This window comes from Cyprinodon variegatus, unplaced genomic scaffold (assembly GCF_000732505.1).
Source record: "Cyprinodon variegatus isolate N-32 unplaced genomic scaffold, C_variegatus-1.0 Scaffold202, whole genome shotgun sequence".
Lineage (NCBI taxonomy): Eukaryota > Metazoa > Chordata > Actinopteri > Cyprinodontiformes > Cyprinodontidae > Cyprinodon > Cyprinodon variegatus.
In genome coordinates, this window is record NW_015150655.1 from 25401 (window position 1) to 52558 (window position 27158).

The 27158-nt window shown below is 37.7% G+C and overlaps 1 protein-coding gene across 2 annotated transcripts; it reads left to right on the forward strand.

The window, feature by feature from the left end:
• The first annotated feature begins 2785 nt into the window (after positions 1-2785).
• ell2 (elongation factor, RNA polymerase II, 2) lies at positions 2786-23494 on the forward strand. Of its 2 annotated transcripts, none has more exons than XM_015379895.1 (12): positions 2786-3007; positions 8368-8415; positions 8956-9077; positions 9191-9354; positions 10914-11173; positions 11552-11676; positions 12501-12573; positions 12660-13314; positions 17152-17215; positions 19081-19252; positions 19579-19623; positions 22998-23494. In XM_015379895.1, exons 1-12 carry the CDS (start codon positions 2834-2836, stop codon positions 23112-23114), a joined length of 2019 nt encoding a protein of 672 aa, XP_015235381.1. In that variant the 5' UTR covers positions 2786-2833; the 3' UTR covers positions 23115-23494. The 2 variants fall into 2 exon arrangements, with proteins under 2 accessions (XP_015235381.1, XP_015235379.1); XM_015379893.1 differs by lacking the exon at positions 19579-19623 and adding an exon at positions 21801-21845.
• Positions 23495-27158: the final 3664 nt, after the last annotated feature.

A 27158-nucleotide genomic window follows, 5' to 3' on the forward strand; every position in this document is an offset into this window, starting at 1 on the left:
ATTTACTTTATGAAATGAATGATAAAAATGTTAAACTTTGCCCACATATTAACCTTTTTTGAGCTGTGCTAAAATACACAAACATACCCACATGTCTACATATATTTCTTGCTATATATACTCTAAAGAAAGCCAATTTAATTCTGAGGTTGTTTATTGTAATGTTTTCCTGTGTCGTGGTGTGCTAATGTGTTTGCGCCTCTTTCAAACTATACATGTTTGCATGTGTGTGTTGCACATGCATGCATACATATTTCCCTGCAGATATATGAAAGAAAGGAGACTGAAATTGTATGAGATTAAAAATTGAAACTCTCCAGCAACACCAGAACAGAACAATGGGAATTAGAGATTCCCTTAGCTGAAGACATGCTGTCCAAATGTATCAAACAGTCAGCTCTCTTATGGCTATTTCTCAAAAAAAAAAGCTCTGGCTATAAATATAATGACTTTTTTTGGTGTTAAGACTCTGGTATAAGGTACAAACATTTCTTTGTTTTCTCAAAGCTGCCATGGGCCCCTCCCCTGTCTCACAGCTCTTATAGGTGTCCTAATCCTCAGTCTCTTCCAGCCTCAGATAACACAGGAGATGTCTGCCCCACAGCATAAATGAATCAAGAATGCATGAAACTACTACTTGTTGGCTGTTGTTCTAGGCTGCTAAATAGATGGATAGGTGTAACACCAAAGCAGACCTAACAAAATCAAACTACAGCACAATAAATCAACTGTTACAATAAAAAAATCCATCTCCATTACTCCACCACTGTTTTATTTTAATTGGTGTCCCCAAAGTCACATGACAAGGTTGGGAAATGACTCTAAAGAAAAAATTTAATTCTTTTTTTCTTTTTTTATCATCTATAGTTACCTTTTTTGTTTTTGTCTTCCCTCTGGCCTTGTTTCTCTTGTCCTCATTATAATAACAGACATTGTCAGTTATGTAAATTAGAAAATTGCCTCATTTGGTGACTTCTTCAAACTTTTAAAAGAACCTATAGTTACCCTATTTACAAGTTGTTCAAACCATTCCACTAAACTGGACCATAATAAAGGGTTCAGCAAGAATTCAAACTCCAACGTCAAAGATCTTAAAATCTTCAAAGATCAGAGGTGAATATTCTGAAATATGTTGCCCATTTAAAAACTAGTCTCTTGGGATGACATCAAACTTAATTTTGCTTACTTTATATACTGTGTCCATATCCTAACCACTATTTGGGCCTTCTCACAATTACACTGAGAAACCTGCCTGTTGCCTTCTTGTCAAAACAGCAGTAGTGCATAAAACAATGTATCTAAAACTAAGGTATTGATATCCTAATGATGGTATCCAACCGATATGATCCCAACCTATTATCGAAAAATTATGTATTTATTATTATATATTTTTGATAGATTAACCCACCACTAGCTTTTAGTATTTAGACACTATAGTATAATGTATAAAATATCCAATAATGTATAGTACTATTGATCTAATAGCTTTTATAAGACCAAAGAGGGAAAAGTGTTGATAACCGATTTTTTGGGGAAGCAATTATTACTGTTTGTCTTCTGTTTAAAGCAGGCATTTTGATATTTGAGGTCGCTGGAAGACCTTCAGTGTAATGACTGAGTATTCCTACTTTTCAAGACCCACCAAAAGAATTTACAAATCTAAGAAAATTAAAGTTTGCTCATGCTTATAACTTAGTTCAAAGATCTTTCAGTGTTGTGGTACTTGGAATAAACATCTTTTCTGAACCACTACTCTACGGTACACACTGATTACCATCATAACAATTTGCCAAACCAGAGGCAGAATTGATCAGTTATTATAATTTTGCAGCTCCCGCAGTGGGACTGTGTGTATAGGGCCTGACGAAAAAGGGGAACTAGAAGTTTGAAGTGTTCCAAAAAGTACGGAAAAGGATTAGGGCTACTGAAAAAACAAAAACGTTAACTGATTTTTAAATGTTATTTCAGTATAATATGAGAAAAACTGACTTTAATCTCAGAATTTTGGATCTTAATGTTGATGGGCACCATGAAGGAAGAGATGTGGGAGCACTCAGCTTCACTGACAAACGTGTGAGTTGTTTGGGAGGGCCAGTAACACATTGGTGAAAAATGACAAAATAAGAGAGCTAGTTTAGTCTCTAAAACAGACATGGCTACAGCTTGATGCAAACATGTTTGATAGCTGTCAGAATTCTGAGAACAAAGTCAGAATTCTGAGAAAAAAAGTTTAAATTCTGAGATTAAAGTCAGAATTTTGAGAAAAAAAGTCAGAATTCTGAGAAAAAAAGTCAGAATTCTGAGAAAAAAAGTCAGAATTCTGAGACTTTTTTCCCATATTAAACTGAAATATTCAAAAAATCAGTTAACTTTTTTATTTTTTCAGTGGCCCTAATCCTCTTCCTTATTCTAAGAAAAAAAGTCAAAATTCTGAGTTTAAAATCAGAATTCTGAGAAAAAAAGTCAGAATTCTGAGAAAAAAAGTCAGAATTCTGAGACTTTTTTCCCATATTAAACTGAAATATTTAAAAAATCAGTTAACTTTTTTATTTTTTCAGTGGCCCTAATCCTCTTCCTTAAATAATGGCTAAAACAAAACAAATACCAAATTGCCCTTTAAAAATATCCTCCACCCCAAATAAGCCCATGTGTACTAAAACATTTAATAAATACACTTCCCTCTTTATTCTCACTACAACATGAAACTTTTAAGTCTAGGTTAGTTTAGAAAGAGAGAAAAACGCAGCCCAATCCAAACTTAGCCCTTTGGACAGCAATGTAATCCCTCCCAGGAGCAGAGTGAGCACAGGGAGGGAGCCAAGCGGGCTGCTAAATGCTCCGGCTTCAGAGGGACGATGGTGGAGGGCTGGTAAAGATGGCGGCTCTCTCCGAGGATGGGAGGTACGGATTAAATTGTGGCCAACAGGGCGTCGAGAGAGTCTCCGTACTGCACGTCAAGTTGACCGAAACGGCGCTGAGAGCCATAGAAAACTACCAAAGTAGTACGGTGAGTTAAATAAGACATTAATTTCTGTAAATATGGCAGCTGGTTGTCTCTGGCTGACACCGCTTCTCCCGACTGCCACGCACAGCTAAAGCTAGGAGGTTAGCTAAACTGTTGACAGGGCGACTTTCTGCTTCTTTTTTTCATTAAACTAGGTTTGTGTCGTTCGATTTATCAGCTGGTATTAATAGACGAAGATCATATCTTACGATCTAGTCAGGTTTTCAGAGCTGACAATTATTTAAAACTCTATAAATTATCTTAGTTAAGTTATTGACACTCTTAATTAGCGTTAGCTCTGCGTTAGTCAGAATCCCCCTTGACTAGTTAACCTAGCTCTTTTCCTCTCTACTCATTCGACCTAACTTAGTTACAAAATTAGGAAACGAAGAGTTTAGATATCGTAACTAAAGTTTACGAGTTTCTGGTTTGGTTAAATTACAAAATAAATAATTTAACCAACTTGGTATCTAATTCATTTCAGTTGTGATTACAGGAGTACACAGTGCAGAAGTAATGTGTAATTGTGTATACACCAAAACCCCCCAATTATACTTTATTTAGATTTGCTGGCCTTTTTAAGCATGTCCGTGGTTGGTCAGGTTACCATATGGTTTCAGCTAGCTGGAAAACCCAACACCGCTGCCTGGTAGGGATATGGAGATCCTCCTAGACTAGGCTCATCCTTTTTATAGCTGTTTAACTTAATCAAACAAGTTTTTATAAATACATTTATTTATATATATATATATATATATATATATATATATATATATATATATGTGTGTGTTTCTATTCTGTTTTATTTTAACATCCTCAGTCACACCTGGCAAAACTATAAATGAGTGATGGCAGTCATTTTTTTATTAGACAGAAATTACATAATTACTTAATCAGTCTTTTTATCTTGATAAATAAATGTATACCTTTTAATTGCAATCTGACTTCATCACATTTACAGTTTCACCACCAGAAATGTGAATAAGTTATTTACACTGCATCCTGGTTTAAAGCAACTGGATTATTTATATTTTAGTAATCTAAACATTATGGTGATGTAAGCTTGTAGAGATTACTAAAGGTAAACTAACCTGAAGAAACCCCTGCAGACTTGAATTGCAGTTTCCTGAAGCCAATTTAGCAGGCCTTAACTTCTGTCAAGCTGCCAACAACTATTCAGTTACATAATGTCAGGACTCTGTCTACTTCTCTTCATGCTGATAAACTACAGTTTAGGGCAAGGCCTTAGTGATCCAAGTTTTGGTGGTTGTTGTTTTTTTATGAGATGTATCAATCAGTTTTTTCTCTCTCTCTTTGCTTTCCAAACTATATCAGAATAGAAATTAAAGTGTGCTTTATGGCCTCTGAGAAAAGTGGGGTTTTTAAATCGATCAGGAAATGAGGGATTAGAAGATTACTCAAGTTATAACATTAGCATATATGTCCTTAGCTTTTGTTCCCAAAGAGTACATCAGAGCACCATTTTATTGTTTGATTAGTTTGGAGTGACCTCTTACTCATAGCGCATTAAAAAAAAGGTCTCAAGGTTGAAATTTACAGAAGGTTCGACATCCAGCAGTGATTAATTTTCATTGTCTTGAAGACAAATTGTCACTGTCATACGCAAAGAAAATATGTAATATTGTAAGGCTATATATTTAATTTCTAGATTATCAAAGTTTCTGTTCTATAAAGTTTACTTGCTGTGTATTTTAATTTTTTTTTTAAAAAATACTTTACACTTTAGTATTAATGAAGTTGGATAAACTTCAAATAGTTTTAAGATCAAATTTTTTCAGAGGTTTGTCTTAAAAATGAACAAATCAGCATTGATCTGCTGGTTTCTGTTGCAGATTGTTTGATTGCCATCTGACAAATCAAAACAACAAATACATTACGCAGAAACAGTATGGGTCTTTAACGCAACTATATAAAACTCAATATCTTTATTTTTTTATTATTTACACAGTTTTCAACATTTAAACAACTGAAAAGTAAAACATTATTTTGTGATGGCCCACTGGTTGGGTCAGTGCGTTCAGTCTGCTGAAGGGAAGCCTGCCATCTCTTGCTGACTGGGCAGCCAAAAAACTGCCTGCTTTTTGTTTCTCTCACTCCCAGTAATGTGTGCTGTTGCTGAACCAGTCATCGAACTATGGAAGCTGGCTATCTTTGTCATTCTGTGGCGATGTGAAATGTGATCAGAACTCTGTGAGCCGGTGGGGGAGGGAGGCTGTGGCTTGGACTAGCTTAGCCTTCACTAACTCTGACACAATTCTGTCTTTTAAAAGTGTCTTATCAAAACTACAATCACTCCTTTAACTGTGTAAGTTTAAAATCATGTCTCATGTTTACAAGTAGAGGGAGGAAGTTATTGTTGTTGATGATTAGAAAGACATTTTTTTTTTTTCACTCACTTCAGCTAGTTTAATGCAATGTTTTGGGAGTCTAGCCAGTTTTTCTAGTGTGTGCTAAGGCCTTCTGAAGAAACAGTTTTGTGCTTTCCTGTTCTAACCTACTATCTGCTGTAGGCGTTGCAGATTTGTGGCTGTCAGCCTTATTTCAAGTAGACACTTACACTCATTCATACCTGTCATATTTTGCACCTCTGGCATAAACAATGCAGGTTTTATTTACTAAGTAGAAATCCAAGTAAAACCATCAAACACCACCTTTAACTTTAATCATCCTGCTTTTGTAGAACAAATGAAGGGATAAAGTCACCCTTATCTGCATAGTCAGTCTTTATGTTGCCATTCAGTCGTCAGGCAAATTTTAAACGGACTTAAAAAATATTACAAAATTGGCATGCTAACCAGGCCGTCAGCTTAATTTTGTCAGAAATTGACGTTAAACAGGAATTTAATGAACAGCAAGTTAAGTTTGCAAGCTAGCATGTAGCACACATCTTAGAAAAATCTGAGGTAGGTTTTCAGACTTGTAAAGTTGTAGTTATTTTGTCATGTTAACCAGTTTTGGTGGATGTTACAAACTATTTGGTCTCTTCTGGGGTCCACACCTTTCTGCTGCTTCCAGCCATGTTTTCATAGCCTGGCCAAACAGACTAAATTACACAAAGAATAATTCATATTGGTAAACCGCCGTAGACTGGCCTGCGCAATCGCAGATTGGGAGGCGGGACTTTACAATGCATGCCACTTTGCTTATCTATAATGCAACAGCACATTTCTGCTAGCATAACAACAAACTTGCAACTGCAATTGATCAGTTTTCAATGAAAATCAAATGAGTACTAGAGAGTCCACCTTATATCCTCAGATTTATTTATTTATTTTTTTCAGCAAAAGCCACAGGAATCGATCACCGCTGATTCTTTCAGGACTTGATATGCTTCATGTACTACAAAATTACAACAAAAGAGCGTGTTGCTTGAGGTTATCACATCCTTAATTATTTGTGTGGTTCTGACCTGATGAGGCTGCCCCTGTTAGTCTCGCTTTGAAATCGACCTCTACCAGCTCTTTACGCCGTGTATATTTTATATCAGTCTGGCTGGGTAGGCTAACCTTTTCACGCGTGAATCTAGACGCTGACAGTGGAAACAGCTAATTGGTCATGTGAGGTAAATGTTCGCTGAGTCGGAGCATATTCGGCAAATGTTTTCAGCTCTATTTTAGGGCATTAACTTTTTTTTTTTTCTCTGCGGAAAAACCAAAAGAATTCAGCCGACCCTAAAAAATAAACAAAAAACAACATTTTTGTCAAGATTTTTTTTTATTATTATGTTTTCTTTCATCAACCTTTTCTGAATAAAAAATGCACATACAGAAACAGTGATGGAAACGCAGTTTATTAAGATCTTGCTTCTTTCTATACTTTTATTTCTGCTTTGGAATAAATTGTTTATTTGTTTTTAAATTTCTTGGAGTATAGCTGGTTCTGCAGGAACTGGCTCCATGCTGTTAAACTGCTGCTTCATGAAAACATTCCTCCTGCATCACTTCACACTAAAAAAATGCTTCAGTTTCTGTATTACAGGAAATGGTACAGGACTTCTGGACCAAGTTCCTGTTAAGTTACTACAGCCAGTTAATAACTTAACTCCAGCTGGTTGTTGTCCTCTTCATTTAGGGTGTTTACACCAGAACTCCATGTTTTTCTGTCATATTTAAGTTTCTTCAAATAGTCTCCTTAGGTTTCTGACAGCACTTCAAACCCTGGCCTTAACTGTTCATGGTTCTATGGGGCTGGAAAACCATATGCAAGTACAGGAAGTATAAGTATTCTGAGCTAACAGAAAACTGTTAATTTACCCTCTCATTGGTCTTTTTCTGTGTGCTATTTAAAGGCAAACTATCCAACAAAAATACTAAATGATTTCAAAAAGACTTCTTGAAAGTTGTCTAGAACTATGTGCTATAAAGAAAAGATGTGCAGGCTTTATTTCTTTTTAGTAATTTTGCTATATGAAAATGCTAGCTTAGCTATGTCAAGATGAGTATCCTATCTCATACTTGCAGCACACACCTGTCTCCACATGTTTGATTACATTTAAGCCATCAACAAGAGTTTAGCTGGAGGAGATGATGTTGATGATATTGCGAATTAATCTAATCAGCACAGAGCAACTTACTGGTTATCTTTCTTTTTAATCTGCTTCCAAATTACTAGGCATGTTCTTGTGATCGTCCCCCTCAAAGAAGCAGTAATTGTAACTGCAATATATTTTCTGGCTGGTTTGGTCTGCTTTCTAAAATTAAGCAGGAAAATGAAAAAAGCCTAATTAAAAATGGAAATTTCTCTGAATCTTTGAATCGTTTTAAGGGTCTAGAGGTTTGCTTTGCCTTGGCTTCTGTCAGGCTAGCCTTTAACTTTAGATGGAAGGACTAATCTGGATTTATACTAATTTGACACTATAAAGTTATGTGCTCTTGATAAAGTATTATATATTCTGAATATTTCCTTCAAGCACTTTTAAATTTTGATAAATTGTTTAGATCTATTTTCTAATTGGAGGTGCACTCAGTCCTTTTATTGAGAATTTTCAGATTTCATTATGGTCTGACCTTTATTTTTTGCTATTTAAAAATGCCAAAAATGCACAGCACTCACTTCTTGAAGAAGTAGTGAATCCAGTAGAAAATGTTTTTGCTTGGTTTCTTTGAAAACCAAAGTTGATTTTTGATACCATGAATAAAAAGGTTTTTCTGTGTTAGACCTGCTGATCACCAATCGGAAGCAACCCAAAGAGAATTGGCCTGATATTGATCACAGGCTGGATTCTTGCATGTATTTGACCGATGCAATTGAATTTGGTTTGGTTTGATGTTGCCTTTATTCTTTCTTCCCTCCATTTCAGTAAGTATGAACAGAGTTAACTTTATTCTTCCCTTCCTTTTCAGAATATACCATCGTTACGGCCAACGGTACAATTCAAGGGACTCCAAGGGGTAATTCCTCCCTTCTGTTTCTCTTCATTTTTTTTAATTCTATATCTGTTTATTATTTTTATCATTGTGAGGCCTAAGTAAGTGACACTTGACTATTTAAGATTAGTCATGCCTTTGTAAAAGCGCATCACTTTTCCTCAATGTGTTTTAAAGATGTTATCCAAGACTGTCTTGTGTTTGGAGACCAGTGTGCATTGGTATGGTGAATTATAAAACAAGGAGGGACACAAGGTCTAGGTTTTGTTAACAGAGAACTACTTAAATATGAATGGCTTGAAAACCATAGACTTATCCCACTCTTAAATAATGGAGCTCACATACTCCTCCATAGTTTCTGTGATTGCAGTGAAAATCTCTCTTCTTTACAACCTATTACATTGACCTCTAAATATGAAGTCATGATTATTTTTACTAATGAAACAAAATTTATTCCCATTTCATGTAGATTTTTTTTCCCCATTTTGTGTATAAACCTAATAACTCCTGGCTTTTAGATTGATTAAAGAAATGCTAAACAGTTTTGTGCTAATTATTTTACAGCACATTAAAATTCCCAAGACCGACTCCTCTGACACGTTCCACAATTTTGATTTCTACCTGTCTAATGTGGGAAAGGACAACCCTCAGGGAAGCTTTGAGTGCATCCACCAGTATGTGTCCAGGTAATGGTAATCACTGTTCAGCTGAATCAACTGTTGCTGTCTTACTACACCTTGCTGGAAGGTAATCCCTCCCTGCCTTGCATTTCTCTCCAACGCTGCATCTCTGTCTCCAGCTCAGGGGCCTCACACCTGGCATTGTTGGCGACCGTTCAGGACAAGGTCACAGTGTGCGCCACCAGTGACTCTTACCAGGTGACACGGGAACGTATGACCCAGGCCGCGGAGGACACACGTGAACGGGGGACCAAAGTCATTAAGCCCGGGGGGCAGTATCGAGGTAAGACCCTCTGCCAACTATTTTTTTTTGTTTGTTTTATCTACGAGTCTGTAAATAATTTTTCAGTTTATTTGTTTTGGAAAAGTTATATCTAGAATCTTTTTTTAATTGATTTATTTTTTTTTTTTTACATCTTTACAAATTGTGTTACTATTTCTATTATTTTCTATATTTCTACTATATTTGTGTAAATATTTCCACTTTTTACCTTTGTTAATAACTTGTTTCCTATGTAGTTATTCTCAAAGTTAAGAATTTTATCGGCAAACACATTTGAATGAATTAATTAGAAACTTTTTCTATATTGTAAACCTCTTCCAAAACATTTGGGGATAAGTTTATAGTTTGATTTTTAAAAAACAGAATTGAAGCATCTGGTCTGATTCATCCTGAAGGTCTTCTATAAGGTTAAAGTCAGGAGGCAAGTCAACTGATATAAAGCCTATAGATCAGAAAGCCAAATATCATAACACGGTCTAAGAGACTCGGTAGCAGGTAAAAAAAAGTCTGGAAAGGCTTCAAAGCTTTGTTCAAGGTTTGAATCTCCAGCAAACCACAGTTGGAACCATTATCCAGAAAGAAAAAAAAAAAAAGGAGGGGCTCATCTGACTAAATAACTTGAGTTTTGTAAAGATTTGTTCAGAATGGCCCTGAATAACCCTAAACACATTTTAAACACTGCAGGCTTTACTTGCCTCAGTGAAAGATGGCTTTAATGGTTCATAATTAGGAGGACAATATACTAAAATAAAACAAAAAAATAAAAAAGACAGTTAAAATAATCGTTCTTTTTGCGCCTAATATAGCAGATATAGATCCAGGGGTTACACAGGTGTTGGATAAAGAATTGCTTTGCTAATGTGAACTCTTGACACTTTTTTTAAAGGTGAATGATGTATTCTGTTTCAAAAATCTAGGGAACAATTTGCATAAACAAGTTTAGACAGAAACCGATTCAGACAGAAACTGGGAAACGAGAGGAGCTGCACTGAAAAGTGGTGGGTCTGAAACTCCCAGCAGCTGGCTTGGTGTTGTTGCTGATTATCACCACCATAATGAATGACAGAGGGTTTTTATAAAGTATGATATATTCATAATAGAATTTATTATCAGTAATTAGTTCGATTCTAAATGCTTAGCATTTATGACAAAAATAATTTAAACTTTTTAGATAATGAAAGGTTCATCTCAAATCGCATCTTCCCTGGGAAGAGGGTTTCCTTTCTCTTCAACCTCACTAACCTTAATCTCTTAAAGAGCTTTAGAATTTCAAAACAAGCATCAGGAAGCGTAGCAATGTGCTGTCTTGATTGTAAAACACAGCCCAGAAACACAGAGCAGCATTTTAGGTTGTAATGGTCTTTTACTTTTTCCATTAATATAATAACTTTAGTATAAGAAATGGCAACTGGTTAAACACCACGTTGTCCATCTAGATTTTTTTAAATTTGTTTGGAATGGGCTTTTTTACATACATTTATAAGCCATTTTGTAGAATTAAATATGCAGATTAATCTTCCTGTTAAGGGTTTAATGCTTTCTTTACTTTCTGTGTTTAGGAAAGCAGGTTCACACTCGTAAGCCAGCGTTATCAGCCCTAGATGTAGTCCCAGAGCGCAAACGCTCCACCCCTATAAACCCAGCCAACACTATACGCAAGTGCCTTTCCAACAACCCTGTATCCCAGAAGCCCCTGCGGGACCGCATCATTCACCTGCTAGCGCTGAAGTCGTACAAGAAGCTGGAAGTGCTCGGCCGTTTGCAGCGGGACGGAATTAACCAGAAGGACCGGAACTCACTGGGGACCACATTGCAACAAGTAATCACACTTTTTTTTGTTTTCTTTGTTTTTGCTATTAAAGTTGGATTCAACCAGTCACTTCCCTGGTACACAGAAAATCTAGTTCAACTTTTGGCTGATCTGAGCCCTTCTGATTCATAAGAGCACTTTGAGTCCAGCCAAATCCAAGAGATCCATTTTACTTCTGTTCATCATCTGCTAACATATTTGCCCTGGGCAGCTCAGTCCTCTGTAGAAAGTCTCCATTGACGAGAAACTAATCACTAAATTGTTGCTAATAATTTGCATGCACAGATGGCCTTTGCAGGAAATGTCAGGTTTCAGTACAAGTCAGAAAATTTCTCATGCTGCTGAAGTTTAGCTTTGAAACTATTACAATGTGTCTTTGTTCAACAGGTGGCAAACCTGAATCCCAAAGACAACACATACTCGTTGAAGGAGTTTATATACCGCGATGTTCAGCGAGACTGGCTCGGATATTCTGAGGATGAGAAGATCCAAGTTGACCGGATGCTAGCTCGGTATGGTATGGGCCGCCGAAGAGAAACGCAAGGCTTCAACTGAGGCCTCCGTCAGTAAAGCATGGATACTGCAGTCTGTGCATAGTGTGACTTAGTAGTCCTACATGGGCTTCTAAGGAACATTCAATGTAGTAAACACAGTGGGAATGAACTTCACTTTACATATGATCCCTGCAGTTTACTTGCTGTGATAGTTAGCATATTAAAATTATACACTGATTAGAGTCAGCTGATTTTCAGCAAGGTTGCCCTTGATCAGTGTCTGGATTCTGGGCCTGACTGCAGAACCTTGTCAGACCAAACTGTATGCATCCCTGGTTTTTTGTTTATTTTCTTTTTCTTTTTTTTTTATGTCATTTTGTCATTTAAAAACAGAAACAATTTTCCTCAAAGTAACAAACTTTATGATTGGTGTTATTCAAGTGAAAAACTTGATCTGTTAAAATATTTTTACCAGGTAATAAATATTTTGTTAGAAAATACCAGAGCAGCACAGGAGTCTTTCCTTTTCCGTGTTGTACTAAACTTATGCATTATTACATCATATTAGAAAAATGCGTGTCAGTGCAACCAGTCACTAGGAAGATCACTAGTCTACACTCTAAAAACATTATCACAGCTATTACACAATTTTTGTCCAGTTTCAAATAATTTGAGATTTTCTGGATTTTTGAAATTTATTTCTGTATCGACTTAAGTCGTTAAATTAAAGATGAAGGTTTAATCCTTTAAATGTGTTTGGTTTGTTATTTAAATGTGTTTTTTCCTGATTGTGTTTTCTAAACTCTGCTTTTCACCGATAAATTTCTTTTTTTTCTTTTTAGTAAATTAGGTCTTCCTACTGAGAAAGTCTCCTCAAACAATTCACCTAAAGACGGTTTCCCTTCATCCCCACAGGTAATGAATAAAGATGCACACAGAGGGAGGGGAAAAAACCCAAAAAGGGAAACAAGTTTTGGTTTATTTTTGGTGTGCTTTTGCAGAAGCGCCAGCCTGACTTTGACTTCATCGATCCTTTGGCTCCCAAGAAAGCCCGCATCTCTCACCTCAGCAGTCGAGGGCCAGCAGCCTCTTCCTCTGACCGCCGTGAGGACGAGAGCAGCCCCACCTCCAAACACTCGTCCCTGCCCCCCAACGTAACCTCAGGGCCTCCCAGCCATCTCCCCGTTTCGTCCCACCCGCCAGCACCTTCACATCAGCATCTCAGCCCAGCCTCCAACTCCAACTCCCCCAGCACCCCAGAAGGCTGCGGCACTCAGGACCTGCCCATGGACCAGAGTTCCTCCTGCAGAGACCCCTCACCCAGCCCCCTTCCTCGCTCCTTGCAGGACCGCTGTAAGCACCCTGTCCCCAGAGCAGCCGCCTCTCCCAGCCCGCCCCCCCGCACCTCTCTCACAGTTACCTCCACTGTCATCACCAGCTCCCCTTTGCCTAGCAGTACAAGTAAGAAATTCAAGAAGAAATCCAAGAAGCACAAAGACAAAGATCGTGAGAGGAACAAAGGGAAACAACCAGAAAGAGCCTGTAGTAGTCCTCCTGTGGCAGAAGAACAGGCTGAGGAGAGTAGCACAGTGAAGAAGAGGAACGATGCTGACGAAGTCATCGAGGAAGCTGTGGAGAAACCTTACAAAGAACAAGGTACAACTCCAAATGAAGAAAGCCATTCCCTCCATATATGCAATGAAAAGTGAACTTGTTTATTAGGCCATAAGGGTGAGTTTAAGGATCTTTGACACTTGCTAGATTGGCCTGGAAATATTTTCAACATGGTACTTGTAAACTCCAGGAGGTAGCTTTATCATCCCTCTGCAGCTTTCACTATGGCTGTTCCCCCCCCAGGCTCCTCCTCAGTGGGTGGAGCACATCAAAACACTCCAAACAGCCAGAACCCCCACATGTACTAATAAACCTACCTTAGCTTAGAGTAAGGATCAACTGTTTAATTGGACTACTCTGCTTTCCTATGTTAAAGAGGAGAATGAATTCATGTTCTTTTGACAGCTGTGTGTTGTCATTGGTCAGTTTTCTGATCTTCAGCTTTTATAAACCTTTGGTCAATAAGCCATGTTAAAAAGCATTTGCTGTAAAACGGGTAAATGCTTATTTAAAAGGAACAAATATTACAGTATTTATCTGTCTAGTGTTTGCCACTTGGCATTGTTAGCGGTCTCAGTGCATCCTGCTTAGATAATGTTGATCCTTATCTTATGTCAGATTTCTCAAAGGCTGCCAATGTCTAAATGCAGAATGTTCCATGACACAGACTGAAAGCTTAAAATGATAAAGGCAACCTTGCTGTAATATGCCCAGCCTTTTCTTATCCCGTCAGTCTTCCTCTTACAGTTTGAGTAAAAGTCTCTACATGTCATAGAAAGTAGGGTAGTAGTTTATCAAAGGAGTAACTGGGTTTCTTCCCATTGGTCGACGACATGGAAGAGCGTTCATTTCAGCGTCTGGCTTGAGAAAAGGCTTTTGAGTTTCTGGCTGTTTAATGAAGCAAAGATGAGCCTAGTTTTTTGCGCATTTCTTATTTCACTGGCAGAAAAAAACTTGGTCTAATTGATTTGAAACCAGCTTCTTGAGTGGGGAAGTTGTCCACCTGCCTGTGGTAGCTTTTAACACTCCCAACTGCTTCATCCTGCTGAAACCTGGCAGGTTTGCACCAATGCAGAATGGGCATTTTTAGCCAATGCATTTTGCTTATCAGTCCACATAATCACTTCTGTCTCTAAAGTTTTGTTTACACCCTGCTATTCTTCCTGTTAGCTTTAATTGCTGCAGTGAGACTATGCCACACATTAGCTGGTGTAGTTATTACAAGGTCTATTGAGGCTGCTATGGTTTCATCTTTATACTCAAACTCTTCTGTGTGAACACAGTGGGTGTAGCCTCAGTGTTTTAGCTAAACTAAAATGTTGACATGTCTTATTCTTATGTACATTTAATCTCAGTTGAATTGCTTTAATTATTTTTAATTGCTGTTCAGTCCAAGTAGGTTTTAACAAAGTACCTAGTTCTTTAAACATGTTTCTTTGTAGAAACCAGTAAAGGTAAAATCTTCTAGTTTTGAAAGATGCAACACAGGGTTCCTGCAGATCCTTAAAAGGTCTTAAAGGTCATTGAATTCTTCCAATAAAACTAAGGCCTTAATTGGAATTAAAATGTCTTAAATCAGCCTTTCATATGTCTTAAAATTGTTACTAAATAGGATTTAATTTTTTAAGCCATATCAAACATTAAAATAACTGACATAATTCTTTTTTCATTTACCCAAAGGCGCACTGTAACCATTATTGGTCCCGATAGTGGAACCAATACAAACGATTTTGCAGCCGGACCTTTGTGTAATGCGCCACTAGCTTTTTATCTGGACAACATAGGGAAGTGTAAATTCATGAAAATTGGCTATCCAGAGAAGAGTTTTCTGCATGGCTAAAAAAAGTATCAGGGAGCGCATATGAGGCACTTTGTATTTTGTGCAACAAGTCATTTAAACACGGCAAGATGGGAGTCAAGGCAGTGGAGACGCACATGAGGCATGAAATGCAAAGCGTCAAAATCAAGTTACTGAGAAGCGCTCGATATTTCTCAGTTCTGTTCCACCCTTGTCTCTGCAATACCTCCACAGCCATCTCCCATATCTCCGATATCAACAACAGCGCTAGTAGCACCAAATCTTCAGATAATGTTTGGCGGTACGCCTACAATGAAAGCAGAGGTGTTGTGGACTTTGAGCAGGGAACAAAACAAGGCTTGTGAATTCAGTTCAGTAGATGTTAAAAATATATCTGTTATTTGTGTTTTTAGCTTTCTTCGTCTATTGAAAGTTTTTCAAAAATTGAAACATTTCTACTGGGCCAGAAAGTAATGGTTTATGTTAAAGTAAACATTTGGGTAAATTTTTTGCAACAAGGTCTTTCCTGTGTTTGTTGAGAAGTTGGTCTTAACTTTTTATTTCAAGTGGCATAAAAAGTCTTGAATTTAACTTGCCTTATGCTATAGAAACCCTGCAAGACATAGGTAGGCACGTGGTTAGTAAATCACTTAAAGCAGGAGTTATTAAGCAGATACTGTAGTTCATTAATATGCTAAACTTGGACAATTCTATATCTCATTTGAAAGACCCTGGTGGGAAACCGACTTTCTTTTAAGGTGAAATGAAGACTTAAGCACATAGGCTTGCACAGCTCATCCTAATCAGCATTTTCTATATTTTTTTTGAGGGTTTATTCCCTAACTTTGTTTCTGTAGTTTAAACAAATAACTGTTCTTATTTCTAAACAACAATTGGACTTCTCTAAATACATGCAATATTGTTTTTTGTCTTGTACCTGTTAGGCGATTTTTTTTTTTTTCTCCATAGTGGAATAATGCACAGATATTTTGGACATAATTTGGAGATATTGTGCAGAAAATCCCTTTTTCCCATTTATTAAAATGTCTGTCAATGAAATTAAAATGGAGCTCTTCTGCCCTCTATGGGCTACTTTGGGGACAGAGAAGGCTTCTGTTTTTGTCCGCTATTACTATTATTGTCCTCTTTGTTTTTTTGTTGTTTTTTTTTGCTTTATTTTCCTCACTATTCAATAGCAAAAAAGAGTTCATAATTAAAGGGGGAAAAAAGAAACTGCTGATTTAGAAAGCCCCGCAGGCTGCAGTCCAACAAAACCACCTTTTGGTGAAAAGATGAATACTGTGTAGTCAGAACATGCCGGGGCAGACCAGAGGGCGGCAGGCAGAGTGGAGCTGCATAGACTTTTGGCTTGTTTCTCTAATTATGGATGCATTCCTGAGGACATATAAGCATTTTCCACTTCTTTGTTGTTCAGAGAAAATAATCTCTCTGTCAGAGTGCCTTGATTCTCTGAGACTCGGCCCTTTAAACCAGCCTCCTCAGAGGCTCTTTTATTCCTAGACCGTCTCCAATGAGCAAATTACAGCCGGGGTAGTTTGGCTACTCTGCTGTGAACCCAAATAAGCATATTTGCATAAAATTTTCTGTATATGAAGAAATAACAGCCTATACACTATTAATATATTTTGTCTATTTATTAGTATTTATATTTAATATCCAAACAACCCATTTAATAAATGTATTTATATTTAATATTCAAATATTATCAACTGAAGAGAGGCTCCTTATTCATGTTCAGTTTATCAAATAAAGGCACTCTGATGTCTAACTGCTCTTGTTTATGAAGAAAATACCTCTGGGCTCTTTGTCTAGATATTGTTAAAGTCTGTTTTAAGGTTTAGTTTCACAGATGAATGTAGAACATTATAAAGCAATAAGCTGCTGTTTTCCCTTGTCCGCGTCCAGAATGTGACCATCTATTATAGTTTGCAGTTAAGCCGTTTTTTTATGGTGACATCAGTGTCGACTACAGGTTTTACCATGCGTAACCTTACTAACTAGTTTCTGTCATGATTAGGAGGATTGTTTTCAAATAATTCTTTCCCTTTTTGTCTTTGCAGTTGAAGAGACATTGGTCCTGTCCTCTGAATCTTCTTCCAAAGTTGAGACGCCTGATTATGTAGTGTGAGTTTTTATTTATTTTGACCACTAAGAAAAAAAGCTTCCCTGATCAAAGTTTGTTTTGGTTTTTTTTTAGAAAAAGCAGAAATGGTGTAGAGCTATCCTTTTTTTTTTTTGTTTTCCATATTGCCTGTAATGATTCCTGGGTTTGTTTATCTGCTGCATGTCAACGACCTTGAGTTCACAGCCATTTTGTATGTTTTGCTTTCACCATCATAAAGGGAAGCCATTCTGGTCTAGGTGGTAATTCTCACTTCTGCCACTGAACACACTGAACAAGATTTTTCATCTGATCCGACAGAAAATCGTGTCATGAGAGGCCTTTGTGTTTAGAGCTCATTTGAAGTCCATTGGGATAAACACACCTGGCACATTTTCTACAAGGGGACTTAATAGCTCCGACTGACATAGACCCCAATTTAATTATAGTCAGACTACGCAACATTTCAGTGGCAATTTCATGGGTCTGATGAGGAGCGACTGAATTGTAAAGGGAAACATTTCTAGTTTCTGTACCAGAAATGGAAAAAAAATAATTACACTGGAAAATAGTCGGGTTTGGAATCGTACTACATGGACAGGGCAGACTACTGCATAAACAATAAACAAGGCATTTAAAAAAAAAAAAAAGAGAGAGCACTTAACATATAGGATTTCACCCAGTACCTTTATAAACGGTCCTATAGCGTTTGTTGCTGTTCTGCTTTTCTTTAAATGTAGTTGATGCTATATTTGGTATTTATTAAAAGTCTATCTGTTCTGGGTTGAGAGCATACTGCATGGGCAGGTCATGTAACGGAGGTTTGCTTTTTAGCTATGCCAACTCCTATTATCTATCTGTCTACGTTCACACACACTGCAGGCCTTGATGCTCAATTCCGATTTTTTTGCGAAATCCGTTTATTTTTTTTTATGTTGCCGATCAAATTTCCAAATCTATCCGCCTTGTATGTGTGTGAACTGCAGTCATACAACGCAAGTGTCCCACATGCGCAGTAGAGGACGCAATGACATCACAGGCCAGCAGGCCCTTTTTTTTTTTTTTTTTTTTTTCCTGGAAGTAAATATGGATGGTAGTGCTGGCGCACATTTAGCGGACTTTTCCAATCATAAAAACACAATCTTTTCAATATGGTTAAATATAAATACTACTCACCGCATAATCATCTGCCATGGTTGTTGTTTTTCTTGCCACTTCTGCGTAGCAAGACGCATAATAGTGACATTTGTCGGGTATTAATGATGTTCAGGTCGATTCATCCGACCTGGCCGTTCAGACACAGGTCGCATTGAAAAGATCAGATTCGTATCGGATTCACGACCACATAGCCAAGTGGCCTGGGTCGGATTGTAAAAAAATCGGATCTGATCTGCCATGAAAAGATCAGATCCAGGTCACATATGGGCAAAAAAATCGGATTTGGGTCACTTCAGGCTGCAGTGTGAACGTAGCCTTTTGTCTTTTGTTTGTTTTGTTTTTTGTTTTGTATTTTTAATGATCTGATGCCTATGAATGTGGGGCATGTTTTCGTGGGCAACATGGACAGAAGTAAAAAACAAAAAACAAAAAAAACAATTGTATTGCAGATTATAAAGTCGGATGCCACTGGTGTGTGCCAAACTTTACTCTGGGGCATGACAGAGAGCCCTCCTCCAAGAACAGATCCCACACACATCCAGGGTGAAATTCTGCCCAAAGGCAGATTACGACATGACAGGGCAGAGACACAGCGAGTCAGAGGGAACTCAGGGTTGAAGGAGCTCATCAGCTGTAAAACCTCAAGAATCAATTTTTAAACTTAAGGACAGAAAAAAAAAAATAGTTTGAAAAGGTGTGATGAAGGTAAACTTCTCCTTCTGATTCACAGGAAGTACACAGCCCTGGTGTCTCTCGACCAGAGGCAGAGCTACAAAGACGACTTCAACGCAGAATATGACGAGTATCGTCAGCTGCATGCCCGTGTGGAGGGCATCACCAGGCGCTTCACTCAGCTGGATGCTCAGTGTCGGAAGCTGGTACCTGGCACTAAGGAGCACCAGGTTATACAAACTCACTGCTTCATGCTTTTTACCAACAATAAGACATATTTTCCTATGAGCCTTAAATTTATAATTTAAAAATTTCCTACTCTAGCTGGTGTGACAGCTTTATCAGGATTAGTCTGTCAGTTCATACATGTTCAATAATATGGCAAAAAGAATGATCACATTAATCAGCGTCTTTTTTTTTTTGTATTAAACAGAATAAATCTACTTTTCTGTCCAGCCATATCTACCATCACATGCTGAATATGCTCAAAGTCATGAGACTTTGTTTAAACCTTTACGTTTGAAGTTCTTCTAACATGAACAATTTTTATTCACAGAAAATACAAATCGAGGTCTTGAAAGAGTACAAAAAGATGAAACAAGTAAGTAGCTAATAAGGTTTAGATAAATGTACCTTCACTGTGAAGACATTGTTGATGGTGCTTTTCATGGGCCTGAATTTGTTACGTCCAGTGTAACTCTAATACCTTTCTAAAAACCAAGCCTCAATCAGTGATATGCAAACCAAGGGTGTCCAACTCTAGTCGTGGGGAGCTGCTTTCCTAAAGCTATTTAGATACATTCCTTTCTATGGCTTTTTACAGTAGAATAGTTCTCCAGGATTGGATTTAAGTGCCTATGCTGATAGTTTAAGCAAACTTAAAATCCATATCTCTCCTAATGTTTGTCCTATTTCAGTGCCTTGCTTCACTGCTCACTTCCCTGAAGCCTTTTCACATGTCTTAAATCTAGATTAGAAACATTTGATTTGATTAGATAACTGTAAGGGGTTAAAATATAAAAATTAATGCTATACAAAAGATTTTACAAATAGAAATCAAAAAAAAAATTTTGTGTTTAGATATTGCTAAATTAAACGGCATCAACTAATATCCTCTAAGGCCCCGTCCACACAAAGCCGAACCCTGGCCTAAACGCACAAATTTTTCACCAAACCAGCCTCTCATCCATACGAAGCCGGCGTTTCGGGGNTTTGCTTTTTAGCTATGCCAACTCCTATTATCTATCTGTCTACGTTCACACACACTGCAGGCCTTGATGCTCAATTCCGATTTTTTTGCGAAATCCGATTATTTTTTTTTTTTATGTTGCCGATCAAATTTCCAAATCTATCCGCCTTGTATGTGTGTGAACTGCAGTCATACAACGCAAGTGTCCCACATGCGCAGTAGAGGACGCAATGACATCACAGGCCAGCAGGCCCTTTTTTTTTTTTTTTTTTTTTTCCTGGAAGTAAATATGGATGGTAGTGCTGGCGCACATTTAGCGGACTTTTCCAATCATAAAAACACAATCTTTTCAATATGGTTAAATATAAATACTACTCACCGCATAATCATCTGCCATGGTTGTTGTTTTTCTTGCCACTTCTGCGTAGCAAGACGCATAATAGTGACATTTGTCGGGTATTAATGATGTTCAGGTCGATTCATCCGACCTGGCCGTTCAGACACAGGTCGCATTGAAAAGATCAGATTCGTATCGGATTCACGACCACATAGCCAAGTGGCCTGGGTCGGATTGTAAAAAAATCGGATCTGATCTGCCATGAAAAGATCAGATCCAGGTCACATATGGGCAAAAAAATCGGATTTGGGTCACTTCAGGCTGCAGTGTGAACGTAGCCTTTTGTCTTTTGTTTGTTTTGTTTTTTGTTTTGTATTTTTAATGATCTGATGCCTATGAATGTGGGGCATGTTTTCGTGGGCAACATGGACAGAAGTAAAAAACAAAAAACAAAAAAAACAATTGTATTGCAGATTATAAAGTCGGATGCCACTGGTGTGTGCCAAACTTTACTCTGGGGCATGACAGAGAGCCCTCCTCCAAGAACAGATCCCACACACATCCAGGGTGAAATTCTGCCCAAAGGCAGATTACGACATGACAGGGCAGAGACACAGCGAGTCAGAGGGAACTCAGGGTTGAAGGAGCTCATCAGCTGTAAAACCTCAAGAATCAATTTTTAAACTTAAGGACAGAAAAAAAAAAATAGTTTGAAAAGGTGTGATGAAGGTAAACTTCTCCTTCTGATTCACAGGAAGTACACAGCCCTGGTGTCTCTCGACCAGAGGCAGAGCTACAAAGACGACTTCAACGCAGAATATGACGAGTATCGTCAGCTGCATGCCCGTGTGGAGGGCATCACCAGGCGCTTCACTCAGCTGGATGCTCAGTGTCGGAAGCTGGTACCTGGCACTAAGGAGCACCAGGTTATACAAACTCACTGCTTCATGCTTTTTACCAACAATAAGACATATTTTCCTATGAGCCTTAAATTTATAATTTAAAAATTTCCTACTCTAGCTGGTGTGACAGCTTTATCAGGATTAGTCTGTCAGTTCATACATGTTCAATAATATGGCAAAAAGAATGATCACATTAATCAGCGTCTTTTTTTTTTTGTATTAAACAGAATAAATCTACTTTTCTGTCCAGCCATATCTACCATCACATGCTGAATATGCTCAAAGTCATGAGACTTTGTTTAAACCTTTACGTTTGAAGTTCTTCTAACATGAACAATTTTTATTCACAGAAAATACAAATCGAGGTCTTGAAAGAGTACAAAAAGATGAAACAAGTAAGTAGCTAATAAGGTTTAGATAAATGTACCTTCACTGTGAAGACATTGTTGATGGTGCTTTTCATGGGCCTGAATTTGTTACATTCAGTGTAACTCTAATACCTTTCTAAAAACCAAGCCTCAATCAGTGATATGCAAACCAAGGGTGTCCAACTCTAGTCCTGGGGAGCTGCTTTCCTAAAGCTATTTAGATACATTCCTTTCTATGGCTTTTTACAGTAGAATAGTTCTCCAGGATTGGATTTAAGTGCCTATGCTGCAAGTTTAAGCAAACTTAAAATCCATATCTCTCCTAATGTTTGTCCTATTTCAGTGCCTTGCTTCACTGCTCACTTCCCTGAAGCCTTTTCACATGTCTTAAATCTAGATTAGAAACATTTGATTTGATTAGATAACTGTAAGGGGTTAAAATATAAAAATTAATGCTATACAAAAGATTTTACAAATAGAAATCAAAAAAAAAATTTTGTGTTTAGATATTGCTAAATTAAACGGCATCAACTAATATCCTCTAAAACCCCTTCTTTGATGACTAGAGTTAATATGGTGGATAAAAAATGGAAGATCAAAACACATCACAGAGACCAAAAAAGACAACAGAAAAGTCGGGGAGGAAGAAAAGCGCATCCAGATATGCATAGAGTATTACACAAGTTAAAAGCCACAAAGATGGCCGACCTCCTAAACATTGGAAACATTCCTAAGAGGAGCAGCAAAGAGGGCCAGTTGGAGAAGCAGCAAAGCTCACTTGGGAGAAGGTTGACAGGAAAAATCTAGTTATTACGGATGCAAAACTACAGTAGGAAACCATTGTAGAAATAAAATGTTGAAAACCCTGTGACTTAATTCAATGATGATCAAAGAATATTGATTTGTTAGAAAGGACTAGTCAAAGTCCAGACCTAAATAGAACAGGAATCTGACACAATCTTTCATTATCCAGTCTGACAAAGCTTGAGACACACTGTAAAGAAGTCAGGGCAAAGGTCAAATGCACGTAGCATTCTGTGATTCCGATTATAAAAACGTGTAAATAAACGTATATGGTTACTTTGGGTATTAATTTTGTATTTAAATAAAATATGTTGTGGTTTATAGTGTTTAATGAGACTTTAAGAGGGTCTGACTTTACGGATTTGTTTCTTACAGCACAACCCCAACTACCATGAAGAGAAACAGCGCTGTGAATACCTGCACAACAAACTGGCCCATATCAAACGACTAATCGCTGATTTTGACCAGCGCAGAGCCCAGGCCTGGTGCTGAGAGCCTAGCTCGGATCATCTTCACTGATCAGTATTGTGAACAGAGTGTCAAAACCAAGGGTGGGGGGTTGGGGTGACCAACCTGCCCTTATTTATTTAAAGCTTCTTTATGTCTTGCCCCTATATCCTTTCTTTTCCTACTACTATTATCCTTCATTCCCTCCCTCTTTTTTCTTTGATTCCACAGGCTAATTTATTGCCTGCAAAATGAAAACCATTTCCCCAATTGGCTTCTGTGGAATAGATGCCTCTTGATCAGGAGAAAAGAGCTGCCTGCTCGTGCATCAAAATGTGTGAAACAGTTCAGCTGTAACTGGTGAAGGACTCTCTTTAGACAAAGTATTTTTGAGCACCAGAGAGAAAATATTAACTTGTATTTAAGTAAAAAAAAGAGGGAGATCTATTTATTTTGAGACTCGTATTGAAAGCAAGAGTTAGCAGAGGAGATATTATTTCATTTTTCTTGAGCAATGCAAAAAAAGGAAGAAAAAAAAAACAATGTATACCACAAGCCTTATGTGTTTTGTGAAGCCATTTTTGCACGCGAGAGCCACGCTTCTCATTCAGCAGAGACTTCTCTGCTGCCTCATTTCCGCTCTATTCAAAGAAAACTGTACTGGAAAACCTGCTGCCGAAGCCAAGAGAAAAGGGAAGGAAATGAGCCAGTGGGGAGGAATCACATGAGCTGTGTGAGAAGCAGCAGAAAGTGTGCATGGGTGGTAAATAATTAGTTGTAAAGATAAAAAAAAAAAAAAAGAGGTGGAAACCAAAGGATTTTTGATCTTTTGACACCTCTGGTTGGGAGGGAAGAGGGCAGTATTCTTTGCACCAAATAAAGTTCACAATGCCTTACGGCGTTTACATTTGGAAACGTGGAGTCGGGTCCACAGGCTATGCAAGGAACTACAACTGTCTGAGAATGATTGTGTGTCTGTGTGAGAGAGAGTGAATGTATGGTGGTGGGTCCTGGGGGAATATGGTAATTGGGCGCATAGGGTTGTGAATGATGTGGAGGAAAAGTTAGAAACATGGAGAAAAAAATAAGCAAAAAAAAAAGCTGCTATAGTCTTTTTTCCCAGCCGGTGCACTCAGGATCATCCCGGCTGGAGAGACATTACCTGATCCTCGGAGGAGAGATGCAAAACATCCCTTTTCTTATTGTTGTTTCTTTCCCTGAAGTGAGTCAACCTCAGAAAGGATTGCCCCCACCTGTTATTAATCCAGCGGCAAACAGTTTCAGTTTTTGAAGGAAGTCCCTTCATCCTACAAGGAACCCATCTGTTCTTGGGATTCCCTGTATTTAATTTTCGGTTTAAGAAGATTTCAGTTTATTTGTACATTCTTCTGGATGGAAGGGGTGGCTTCTGGACAATTATATAAATATTTTTTGTTTTAAGGAGGGGAAAAGAGATGTTTACAAGCTTGTTAGAATGTTTGCCAAAGATTAAATGCCTTTCTGGTACCGCTTCCTCGGAGTAAAGTTTCGCATGAAACAAGTTAAGGACACATTAGGGTGGACAGATCTGCTGAATCAGTCGTCTTGAAAAGTTCAGATGAGATGAGGATTGTTGTCACTGTCTCAGCAGCGATGAGCTTCTTCATACACATCAGATACTTAAGTATTATTTGGACTAGTAAGAATTTGTCCCTGACATGTGAATGAATGCCCCCTGAAACAGATATTACAAGTGATGAGCTGTGTTGGTTGTGACGTGCCGCCTTACAGTCAGTCTCTGCAGCAGACTGGCTGTTGAGGTTTGCCATCAGAATCTGTGAAGAAACTCTAACTTGTTTTTTTTCTTTCTGGTTATTTTTGAATAAGTATCCGAACTCTAAGTTTGGGGGATGTAGCAACATCCCAAATCAGTCTGGATCTCGGCATAGATTTAATTTATGAAAAAGAGAATTCCCTGAGTTTAAAGCATGCTGTTTTTGTTTTGTTTTTTCCAAGTCCTTATGGTGGTGTCCAATCACCTCTGTCCGCATTCCAAGGGATTCTGTCCTTATCAGAACTTTTCTTGCGTTTGGTTAGAACAACATTTGATGGCATAATGCATCTTCATGTATTGAAGGGATTACTCAGTCTTAATTAGCATGATTTAAAAAATAAATATAGCAAAACCCAGAATTTGCAGGGATTCAAGTGAATTTGGACTGAAATATCATCTTGCCCTCCTGAAAATGTTCAAGACATTTCAATAAAGATGAACCTAGTTTACCTGGAAATGTGTGTGGATGTCCTTTTATTTATATGTTTTTTATTTAATGTTGTACTTTCTTTGTTATGGTTTGACTTTCCAAAGATCACCCTTCCTAAATAAAATTTCTTGTTTTGGTCAATTTAGTTAAGAGAGGAATCTTAACCTTTTAGATGCTCACTTGGCTCCTTTTTACAAATCCTTAGACTGTTTCTAAAACCTAGTGATGGTTGGCAGAAACATTGGTTGTGATGCATTATGTTTTTGAGGTTGCAATGGGGGGGGAAGTAGTTCAATAAAATGTGCTGGTGATCAGTCATAGTTATTCCAAAAAAGTTAAACAATCCATTGGTCTTTGTTTCCAAGTTTGAAACTTGGAGACAAAGTCCAGTGGATTGTGTTTGAGCTTTTTTGAAAGTTCACCAAAATGTGCTCAAGTGTTTCCCTAATTTTTTTTAATGATTAAATATGTACATAGCAAATATTTTGATCATATTTGTGATTTTTATCTCTTATTGCCCAACATATTCAGGGGTTTTTGTGTGTGTATACAGTATATACAAACTCAGTTCTTGAGTACAAAAAAATCAAATTCATATAAAGATAATTGTAGTAAGGACGTTTACGAGAAGAAGCTGAAGGATGTCTGGATGGAGCCATTGAGCTGAACATGTTCTTCAATGGGTTCAGCCTCTTTTGACCCAGAGCTTCCCTCTCACACTTCAAATGTATCCTCCACCTCTGCCATGAATCCTCCAGCTTCAATGTTCTTATTCTCAAGCAGATCAGTAGATCAATGCCCCTCTCACTGCCTCTCCCTGCCATCTGTATGTCTCTAGAAGTTAAGTGAAGAGGAGAGACGTGGTAATGCTCTAGCCTCAGATGGTAGCAGTCCTGTGGGATCCTACAGAATCTCTTCAACCTTAGCATTAACTAGGAGACTGTTCTATTTTTTTGTTTTCCTTAGTCCTGCTGCTTTGTTCCTGTACCAAATAAAATCATCATCCTTCATGAACCATAGACCTTTTACCCTGGAATCCCTCATTATGAAGTACCTAAAGATTCCTGTTGGTTCACCTGAGCAAACAAGTAGCTATAAGGACCCCCTGCTAATTGCTGTGAAGTTGAAGATGCTATCATCCACCTGCTATAACAAACCCACTGGCTTTTAGATGAGACCTAGAGCACTGCAGGGATTATGTTCTGTTTGGAAGAAATGCATCAGCATAGCTGTTAGTTGAAATTATGACATAAGAGTTAACGATTTTATATATATATGGTTATATTCATCACAACTAAAAAGGCTTGAAGATGTCCACCAATATACTGTATATGGCATTTCTGTAACCATTCCAAGGAAAAATGTTCCAGAAATATTAAATATCTCTCTGTCTCTCATATTTGTGAATTTTTTTATCAAGAATCTATCGTTATAAGCAAAACACTCAGAAATTCAAGAAGCTTAAGAAGCAATTAAATATAAACATCCTTAGGGAAAAAATTGAAAAGCCCTTCTTGAAGATATTAATGAATAACGCATCAAAGAAAAATAGGGTACATTGTGTAATTCGCACATGAAATGTTCCAAAAAATGAACTTCATTCTTCCTGAAACATTTTGTAATCACTATTATTGAATGTTTAGGGCGGGGGGTCACAGGGGACATGTCCCCTGCTCTTTTTACTGTCCAAAAAAAAACAATGTCACGCTACAGTGTACAGACGACGTTGAGCACTAGGACCAAGCGGAAAGCCCGGAGGAAAAAAAAACAAAACAATCAATGAATGTGACTTTATAATAATTGTAGTGGCAATTGTTTGTCAAACCAAACATCCAATAAAATTCCA